General features: G+C 37.2%; 1 protein-coding gene across 7 annotated transcripts in view; it reads right to left on the reverse strand.

Moving 5' to 3' along the window:
• The window catches only part of BMPR1B (bone morphogenetic protein receptor type 1B), a 228,708-nt gene that overhangs the window by 72,575 nt on the left and 144,847 nt on the right, over window positions 1–11,286 (reverse strand). Inside the window, exon 1 of one of the 7 annotated variants that reach the window (XM_088836217.1) lies at window positions 5,779–6,405. The exons of the other annotated variants lie outside the window; for them this stretch is intronic. Within the exon in view, the coding sequence (XP_088692343.1) occupies window positions 5,779–5,788 (10 nt within the window). The 5' untranslated portion in view covers window positions 5,789–6,405. Of the gene's footprint in view, window positions 1–5,778; window positions 6,406–11,286 lie in introns of those variants that run through there. 7 annotated transcript variants of the gene reach the window in all.

The raw sequence follows: 11,286 nt of genomic DNA on the forward strand, positions 1-11,286 counted from the left end.
TCAGAGGCTGGAATTTAATAAACATAATAATTTTAACAGCTTCATTCAGGATATTATCTAATCAAGGTATTATTAAATAATAATAAAGCTTTTTGCTTGGTGTAGGGTGGTGGGTGTTTGATTAGCTGGTTTGGTGTTTGGTCAGTTGGCACGTCTGATGGTTTGTTTTTACTCTGAATACATGGCAGTGAGGAATATAAGTACAGTTTGTTGCTCTGTCTGCATTTGCGCTAAGGTTCTATAAACAGTTCTAACCACTATTTCTCTTCTGTATCATCAGTGAAAATGTTAATAATAAATCTTATTACTATCCTTATGAATCATTTTTTGAGAACTGCCATATAGATGACAAACTACTGGTCACTAGATATTAAAATTTATGTATATATTAAGATAGCTAAGAAATTTTAACAATAGTGGAAGAGAAGGGAATGAGCATAAGAGATAATTATAGGAAGGAAAAATGAGTAAAATATATATATTTATTACTGAACCCTTTTGATATCTAAGGAGAGATTTTCAGTTGGAAAAACTAGATAGCTCACAAAAATATTATATGTGCCAGATATGAAAGCAATTATTAATATAAATTTCAGTTCAGTTCAGTCACTCAGTCGTGTCCAACTCTTTGCGACCCCATGAATCACAGCACGCCAGGCCTCCCTGTCCATCACCAACTCCCGGAGTTCACCCAAACTCATGTCCATCGAGTCGGTGATGCCATCCAGCCATCTCATTCTCTGTCGTCCCTGTCTCCTCCCACCCCCAATCCCGCCAATCAATTAAAACATAAATGACACAGAGCACTGAAAATTAAGCTGTCACAACTTAGATGCTGCCAGTTATGAAATACTGATGAACACTTGAGAAAAACAAAAAGTGATTCACTAATATGAAAGTAAAATAAACAGGTACACAAAGTTCACATTCTCAGAGAAGTAATTAAGAAGAGAAGAAGAATTTGTTAAATGTGGCACTAACGAGTTCTGGTTGATATTTGCCTGCTTTGCTTTTGGGTTGTAAGCTATCATAGTCACGATTTTCTGTTTCTTCTGCATGGTTCTGTGTTTTTTTCATATTGAATACTGAAAAGGTTGACCACGGTAAAACAAGCTTTTCTCTAACTTTAACTATGTGCATGTATTGATCTGAACATAGTTTAAGTCTCTTGATCTGCAAAGAGCCATTTTTCCTTCATGCTGCAGGAAACAACCAATTCTAAATTATGAAAATTTAGATTTTTTTTAATTAATTTTTTTACTGAAGGATAATTGCTTTACAGAATTTTGTTTTCTGTAAAACCTCAATGTGAATCAGTCATAGGTACACACATATCCCCTCCCTTTTGAACCTCCCTCCCATCTCCCTCCCCATCCCACCCCACAGGTTGATACAGAGCACCTGTTTGAGTTTCCTGAGCCATACAGCAAATTCCCATTGGCTATCTATTTTACATATGGTAATGTAAGTTTCCATGTTACTCTTTCCATACATCTCACCCTCTCCTCCCCTCTCCCCATGTCCTTAAGTATATTCTCTACGTCTGTTTCTCCATTGCTGCCCTGTAAATAAATTCTTCAGTACCATTCTCTAGATTCCATATATATGTGCTAGAAGATGATATTTATCTTTCTCTTTCTGACTCACTTCACTCTGCATAATAGGTTCTAGGTTCATCCACCTCATTGGAACTGACTCAAATGAGTTCCTTTTTTGAGTAATATTCTATTGTGTATATGTACCACAACTTCTTTATCCATTCATCTGTCGATGGAAATCTAGGTTGCTTCCATGTTCTAGCTATTGTAAGAAAGAAAGAAAAAAAGTGAAGTCGCTCAGTCATGTCCGACTCTGTGTGACCCCATGGACTATAGCCCACCAGGCTCCTCCATCCATGGAATTTTTTAGGCAAGAGTACTGGAGTGGTTTGCCATTTCCTTCACCAAGGGATCTTCCTGACCCAGGGATCGAACCCAGGTCTCCCGCCTTGCAGGCAGACGCTTTACCATCTGAGCCACCAGGGAATCCCAAGCTATTGTAAATAGTGTCGCAATGAACAATGGGATACATGTGTCTTTTTCAATTTTGGTTTCCTCAGGGTATATGCCTAGGAGTGGGATTGCTGGTGGTTTTATTCCTAGTTTTTTTTAAGGAAACTCTCATACTGTTTTCCACAGTGGCTGTATCAATTTACCTTCCCACCAATAGTGCAAGAATGTTCCCTTTCCTCCACACCCTCTCCAGCATTTGTTGTTCGTAGGAAAAGTTAGATTTTATATACTGAAGGGTCTTAAACAAGGGATACACTTAGCAGATCTTCTTTCCCACCTAAAAATATTGTATGGCGAAACAGTATTTCTTATACGAGGTCTTAAATGTGCTGTTTCGTTCCGTTCTGTCGCTCAGTCGTGTCCGACTCTTTGCGACCCTGTGGACTGTAGCCTACCAGGCTTCTTCGTCCATGGGATTCTCCAGGCAAGAATACTGGAGTGGGTTACCATTTCCTTCTCCAGGGGGTCTTCCCGACCCAGGGATCGAACCCGGGTCTCCCGCATTGGAGGCAGACTCTTTAACCTCTGAGCCACCAGGGAAGCCCAAATGTGCTGTTACTAACACTCAAATGAAACATGTATTTTGCGTATAAACTTTAAAAGAGTAAGAGTTATATTTCTTTGGTTTAACCATGACAACCTCAGCATCTAGAAGAGTACCTGGCACTGGCAGGCATGTATAAATTGTTCCTCTCTTATGTGGAACAACTTCCCTATCATGAAGGTTTCAAGGATTATCTAATGTGAGGGAAGCTACGATGTTATCTCATATAAATCTATGATTATGATGTTATTTCAGAGGGGAGTGTGTGTATGTTCTATTGTGATTGCTGTTTGGTAAAATCTCCACTTTTAAAAATTGAAAACATAATGTGAAAATGCAGTTAAATTTTTCTGATACTTCCTCTGTCCTCTCTACATACACTTTTCAAGCTCAAGAAAGACTGTGACCCACTTTGACAGAGCGAATTCAAGTAAATTACTTTTTAGGTCACTAAGGACTGAAACATGGGAACAGGAGTGTGAAAGGAAGGTTCTAAACATTGTCTGTGATGCCAGTGTAACCTGGACAGCACTCACAGAAGAGGACACGTTGGCCAGAGACCATGCCCAGCTTGGCTAATTAGCTTATACCTTGTGAAAAACTCAAGTTATTTGTCTACACATCCATTTCTCCATCTTGAAAACAGGAATAATCATGTCTACTTCTCTTGTAGTTATTGCTAAGATTGAATGAAGTTCTATATAAAGCACTTAGCATAGGCCCTGTGACTGAGACAGAGTAAATTCCCAATAAATGTTGGTTGCCTTGATTTTCCAGAAATCTGTGGATTAAAACTTGATGGTAATGACTGTGAAGTTCGTAACACAGGAAAGGATACACCTTTCACTCCAGTTACGTAAGTTATAAAGTGACTACCAAAATCCAGAACTAATTTAAAGACAGAGCAGTTAAATGGATAAAAGACACAAATGTAAGATAACATAATATAAAACTCCTAAAGAAAAACTTAGACAAAACACTTTTTGACATAAGTCACAGCAATTACTTTTTGATCCATTTCCTTAAGGAAATTAAATAAAAAATATACAAATGGGATCTAATTAAATTCAAAAGCTTCTGTACAGCAAAGGAAACCACTAACAAAACAAAAAGGCAGCTTACTAAATGGCAGACGATTTGCACAAATGATATGACTGATAAAGGATTAATATCCAACATATATAAACAACTCACACAACTGAACACCAAAAAAACAAACAACCCAGTTAAAACATGGGTAGAAGAACTGAACAGACATTTTTCCAACGAGGAAATGCAGATGGCCAAGAGGTACATGAAAAGATGCTCAGCAGAGAAATGCGAATCAAAACCACAGTGAGGAATCACCTCACACCTGTCAGAATGTCTAGCATCAAAAAGAACATAAATAACAAATGCTGGCTAAGATATGAAGAAAAGAAAACCCTTGTACACTGTTGGCAGCAAAGTAAATTGGTGCAGTCACCATGAAAAACAGTTTGGAGGTGTCTCAAGAAATTAAGAATAGAATTACCACATGACCCAGCAATTCCACTCTTGGGTATATATCCATGAAAACAAAAACACTAATTTGAAAAGATACACTCATTCCAATGTTCACAATAGCATTATTTACAACAGCCAAGATATGGAAGCAACCTAAGTGTCCATCAATAAACAAATGGACAAAGAAGATGTCGTACATATACAATGAACACTACTCAGCCATAAAAAAGTCCAAATTTTAACATTTGGAGCAACATGGATGGACTTGGATGGCATTAAGGTAAGTGAAATAAGTCAGACAGAGAAAGACAAATACTATATGATATCATTTATATGTGGAATCTAAAAAATACAACAAACTAGTGAATATAACAAAAAAGAAGCAGACACAGATTTAGAGAAAAACCTATTGGTTACTAGTGCGGAGGTGCAGGAGGGGCCGTATAGATGTGGGGGAGCAGGAGGTACAAATTATTGGGTGCAAGATAGGCTCAAGGATGTACAATACAATGAATATAGCCAATATTCTATAATAACTGTAAATTAAAAGTAACTTTTAAAAACTATAAAAAAAGAAAGTGACTGGAGGAAAAAAAAATGTACACATAACTATTTTCTATGACCTACTAGAATTTATCATTGGTACTATCTACAGGTACTAATTCATATTTCTAATTTTCAAACAAATTTCAGTTCAATTCAGTTCAGTTGCTCAGTCGTGTCCGACTCTTTGCGACCCCATGAACCACAGCACGCCAGGCCTCCCTGTCCATCACCAACTCCCGGAGTTCACTCAAACTCATGTCCATCGAGTCGGTGATGCCATCCAGCCATCTCATTCTCTGTCGTCCCCGTCTCCTCCCACCCCCAATCCCTCCTAGCATCAGAGTCTTTTCCAGTGAGTCAACTCGTCGCCTGAGGTGGCCAAAGTTTTGGAGTTTCAGCTTTAGCATCAGTCCTTCCAATGAACACCCAGGACTGATCTCCCTTAGAATGGACTGGTTGGATCTCCTTGCAGTCCAAGGGACTCTCAAGAGTCTTCTCCAGCACCACAGTTCAAAAGCATCAAACAAATTTAACCACTTTATAATTTGTTTTTTAAATTAGTTTCACTATTTGGAAGAAATCACATGGACGTTCCATTATCATGGCTCCTGCTAGCAGTGATAAATAAATGTAGTACTGTTCAAAGAAAAAACTATAGAACATTATGCAACTCATGAAGTATACCAACAATAGTTACTCATATTAAGGTTTATTTACTATGTCATATCAACTTTGCCTTCACAGCACTTTACATGATAGTGCATTGGTAAAGAAACTACCTGCCAATGCAGAAGACACAGGTTAGATCCCTGGGTCAGGAAGACCCTCTGGAGAAGGATATGGCAACCTGCTCCAGTATTCCTGCCTGGAAAATTCCACAGACAGAGGAGCCTAGCAGGCTACATTCAAAGGGGTCGCGAAGAGTCAGTCATGACTGAGCACACATCTTAAAAATAGCAGACCTTGTATGTCATATTCAAGTTGCTATCAACTGTTAGACAGCATTAGCTACTACTTTTTAACAATATTCTATATCTTCAGAACTTACGCTTTGCAAGATACTTACATGAACAAATGTATGTGTGTTTAAACAGATCCAGAAATTATACACATAAGCATATTCAGTGTTACGAAATTTTAAAATTGGCTTACATTTAATCATGTATCTCAGCTCTTCTGTTGATATATAATCATATACAGCCAGTTATAAAACTTCACCAGACTCTAATGTCCTATGTTTTTAAAAGGAAGAAAATTAAAAGAACAAAGAGATAATATGGTCACACACTTTAAAATGTTATGAAGACAATCTAAAAATTGCATGGAGAAAGTGGCTTGTCCATTAACCCTTTACTGTATACAATGGCTATCACAATGTGGTTTGTATGCTTCAAGGAAGTAAATAAAAATTGCTGAAATCAGCCACAAATGAAAGAAAGCAAGCTATAGAGAACTTACCACAGGCAAAACACTTCTCAGAGTTTTCACACATTTTCATATATTTCTTACCACAGTTAGCAACGCAGGTACAATTATTTCCATTTTTATAAACGACCGAGGCTCAGATATAAAGTCTTAGGATTGAGCTGACAGTTTTGCTATGCCATATAAAGAATTAAATCTCTGATCTTTCTCCCACTTCTATGGTCATTATTTTCACTGTAATCTTCTAAAAATAGCAATACACATGCATAAACTTGCAAAAATCAAAACGCTGAAGTGAAATAAAAAGTTCTGATTCCAAAGCTCTTAAAAAGGCATGCAAGGTTGACTCAACCTGCGCTTCCCTGGTGGTCCAGGATTAAGAATCCACCTGCCATGCAGGGGACCCAGGTTTGAGTTCTGGTTCAGGAAGATCCCACATGTCACAGGCCAACTAAGCCCATGGACCACAATGACTGACGCCTGCATGCCCTAGAGCCCATGCCCCACAACAAGGGAAGCCACTGCAATGAGACAACCGCATGAAACTAGAGAGTAGGTCTCTCTGGCCACAACTAGAGAAAGCCTGCCAACAGCAGCAAAGACCCAGTAACCTAAAAAGGAAAATTAATTGACTCAACCTATCTTTCCAGCTCTCCGTCCATATTTACCACACTCACCAGGTTTTTTCATATTCCCATGTCTTTGCTCATAATTTTCAGACTATACCCACCTCCATTTCCATCATCTACGTTACAGTTCCGAATCAGAAGTATATGCATCTTTTTTTAATTTCTCATGGAACTTTGCCATGTTACACATTTCACTCTACCTTGAAGAACAGTTAGTTGCACACATATTCTGGCCTATCAACTATCACCTTCTTATGGCAAGTACTACAATTTATTTACATGTGAGCCACCCAACTGATTACTAACTTGAATTATTAGCTGTGTGACCTCAGACAATTTACTTAACCTCCAGGAACTTCAACTTCCTCATCTGTAAAGTGAGGGCAATGGCATTTATTCATTTGTATGCATAAAATACTCAGAACAGTACCTTAAGGAGTTTGTCCAGTATGCTGCTGCTGCTGCTGCTAAGTCACTTCAGTCATGTCCGACTCTTTGTGACCCCATAGACGGAAGCCCATCAGGCTGTCCTGTCCCTGGGATTCTCCAGGCAAGAACAATGGAGTGGGTTGCCATTTCCTTCCCCAATGTGTGAAAGTGAAAAGTGAAAATATAAACAATTTGTATACTATTAGTCACTGAAATTTTTGATCAAAGAAATTCACTGTTTGGTGTTAATTAGCTCACATTCTCATCCAACTCTGATTTTAGCATTTTTAAATTTTTGAAGGAAACATATTTAAGTTTTTAAGTATAAAAACATTTTAAAACATAAGATTTTATAAGTCTAAGTAGGTTTATAAGGACAAATATATATACATAAAACATGTATATAATATTTACATATATATATATATATATTACACATACACACACATTATCATAATGGATTCCTGAAGAGCACAAAATAAGCTCATCCCTCCAGCAAAGTACCAGTTCATCCTATAATTTGATGACACAGACGTGAAAGGAGGGTTATACATCAATGTAGGACTCTTGGATAGAGACAAGATTATTCACTGGCCTTTCTTACTTCTTGGTACAATTTGGGAACTTTATGCATGCTTTTTGAACATTCTGCCAACCATACGGAAAAACTAAGTCTGTTTTACATCAGCAGGACATTCACAGATCAACATCTGGGTCTCCTTGTCTCTCTCTGCACTAGACAACTTTACAACTTTGATCTTTTACCTCTCAGCATCCACCTCATGGCTGTTAACAGTGACTTTAGGGGAGAAGGAAGCTACAGACCTCACTGAACTGGGAGATGACAGCCTTTTTATAGCAAAAGCAGCCTGAGCAGTATTAATGTACAGAGCATCTATACAGAAAATACAGAAATAGTGTCTTCTTTAGAAAGTTTCCACTCCAAAATGAGGACTCGATGGCTAAAAACCATAAAGACAGATTTAACAACAATCAAATCAGGCAGTTTCACTTCTCAAAAATAGTAAATAGAGTCATTGCATTTTCAATAGAAAATAATTATTAGAAGCGAAAGTTTACTCAGTTACCGTAAAACAGGTCCAACATCTTGCATAGGTCTTCTCATGGACTGTAAAGAGTGGATAGTGAAAGCAGCAAAAATTCCAGTGGAAACTATGACTGATTCAATTTATGAGGCTTGCCCTAAGATATGGTTTGCATTAAATAACAGAAATTAGCACTTTACAAAGACAAATTTAATCTTATGACCTATAGTGTGTAAAGTAGGATGGAAGATTACTTGAGAATCAGTGAGATGTTCTTGAGAGGAATACGTTTATCAACAGAATACAAATTTTTGGTTTCCAAGTCAGTGCTTACTTCTGCAATGTTAAGTTTCTTAGGAAGAGAAATATGTGGGTGGATTCCTTAGTACTCTTCTACTCTTCCCAACATATACTTCCATTTCAAATTTAAAATGATGATGAGCCAGCATGTGATTGTCTGGGCCATTATCTGATTTCATGTCCAGGTATTCTTTATTTCCATTTCCAAATAACAATGATATACATGGAATAATAGCAAAGACGTTATAAGTACTCTCACTTCAAAATACCTTAACTCTAGCAATTTCTCACTCAAAAAAGACTGTGCTTTTGTAAATGACTGTGCTTTTGTAAATGACTGAATATATATTTATGTATCCTCATATTCTGTGTGACATATTTGAACTAAGAGAAGACTGCAGTCTTAGGTAGCTGTAAGTGGCAAGTCACAGAGGCTTGGGGTCCTGGGAAGAAAGAATGGAGAAAAAGAGAGATGAAAAAGGAAGCTAAAATGCTACCCATAAGAAGTGAGGATTCAATGACTATTCCTTTACACAACCTCAGCCAGGAGAAACAAAGTCTTTTCAAATTGAAAGAAAAGACTTCTCAAAACAGAGAAGACTAATGCACCAGGAACTATCCTCAGTGTTTTTCTGCAATAACTCTGTTGCTTCTTCCAACAAGCTTATGAGTCCTAGAGTGTTATTTCCCCCATATTAAAATGCAGAAACTGAAGCCCTGACAACTTGTGCGAGGTCACAGAACGAGAGTTGAAACAGATTTTAAACAAGCAGTCTGACTCCAAACAAAGACTGATCTCCTTCCCATTAACAGATATGCCATATAAAAATAGGATCTCCTAGTATCTACAGAAAAAAGACTCACCATGGCAATAGTCAATACAAAATCACAGTCACCATGTGATAATCAAATACATCCCCCATATTTAAACCTACAATCATTTTTATTTTTTTAATTAATTTATTTTAATTGGAGGCTAATTACTTTACAGTATTGTAGTGGTTTTTGCCATACATTGACATGAATCAGCCATGGGTGTACATGTGTTCCCCATCCTGAAGCCCCCTCCCAACTCCCTCCCCATCCCATCCCTCTGGGTCATCCCAGTGCACCAGCCCTGAGCACCCTGTCTCATGCATCGAACCTGGACTAAGACTGTCAGTTCATTTGCAGAGTGTTTCTGACTTGAAGGAGAGAGAGATGTGAGTTTCAATTTGCCACCACATTCTGCTCTGGTCTTAAAAGTGTTTTATCTCTTTTCTTTTGAAGTGAATTTTAATGAGCCCTTAATTGTCAAAGGACTTCATAAATATTCATTAAACAGTAAAAGAAGTGGTGTTTCCTTTCCCTAAGAGCTGAAAGAGAAAACAGTTAAGATTCCAAAGTAGAGTAGGCATGATGAAAGTCTTAAATGGAATTGTAAACATTCAGTATTGTATTAGATGTTTACCCAAATGGTTCATATCATTAGAACACTTAAGAAAATTCTTAGTGTAGTGATAACTTTTATTTTTGCCCTTGTAAGAAGTCCACCACAGCACAATCTGTTGGAGATTTCATTTTTATCAGTCATCCAATTCCAAATGATCCAAAACATTTCACTAACTATTGATGATGCCTTCTGCACCACTGAACAGTAAAATGGTTATGATGTTGGGAGGAAATGATTTTTATCTAAATCAACAGGGCAGGCCCAGCTTTTATGAAAGTGCCACAAATCTTTTTCATTAAAAAATGTTTTCACACTGGATTTGAGTCTTCAAAGAAAGCATTCACCAATGTGTTGCATCAATCCTACACAGCTGTCAGGGAATGTATTATCATAATGATTGACTTCTGATGAAGCCATAGCCTCAAATATTTCCTCCCATTGCCAAAAGGTGGGAGATCTCACAAGATATCATGGCCATGCCAGAGTTCCCAAGGTCAGCCAAATGCAAACGAGCTGGCAAGTCAAATATTAACTCCATGAGAAAACGTCTCTTCAAAACCCACCCTATCTGATTCACTGTAAGAAAGGGGAAAACATGTTCGCTGTTTTCAGACATATAGCAATAACTTTTCCCCCTTTTAAAACTGTTTCTTCAATGAGAGATAAATATGTTTCTATAAAAAGACCTCTCCAAAGTCCCTGAATTGTGAAAGTAACTACCTTGTCATTATCACAAAACCATTATCAGTTAAATTTGGGGAAATTAAGATATAAGAAAATAAATATGTTTATTTAGTGAAGCCCCTCTATAATTTCCAAAAATGAGCCAAATTCAGAGACCTAATTCATTTAAATATCTTTAAGAAATTTTATTAAACAATAATCAGATAATTTTTATTTTGTACTTGACTCTAAAACATTTAAGTCATTCAAATACAGCTGTTAAATTCTTACAATCATTTTCCCAGCTACTTTGTATTTTTCACTTCCTAAAGTTTAGCTGGAACTGTGGACGGTGAGATGGGAAGAGGAAACACATCTGTAATGGCTATTTAATAAGCTATGCTCTGTGGCTAAATAATTTATACATATGTTTATAAAGACTCTCATTCTTTTAAAATTAAATAATATCAAAACTTGGTTTACCTACAGGATCCAGTAAGCACAGAAACATTTTATTACCTGAATTCAGAAACACATGGCACCAAACGGGACCACAAATATTACCCAGGAACAGAATAATGCAACACAGGGGCAAAAACTGCTGAAGAAATGTTCTCCTTGTGGTATCCACCAGCACTTTTTTTTTTTAACAGACTAAGCTTTTATTGGTTCTTTATGATTATGCTCGGAGAAGGCAATGGCAAGCCACTCCAGTACTATTGCCTAGAAAATCCCA

This window comes from Moschus berezovskii, chromosome 5 (genome assembly GCF_049115385.1).
Source record: "Moschus berezovskii isolate FMDL1 chromosome 5, NW_MosBer_1.0, whole genome shotgun sequence".
Classification (NCBI taxonomy): Eukaryota; Metazoa; Chordata; class Mammalia; order Artiodactyla; family Moschidae; genus Moschus; species Moschus berezovskii.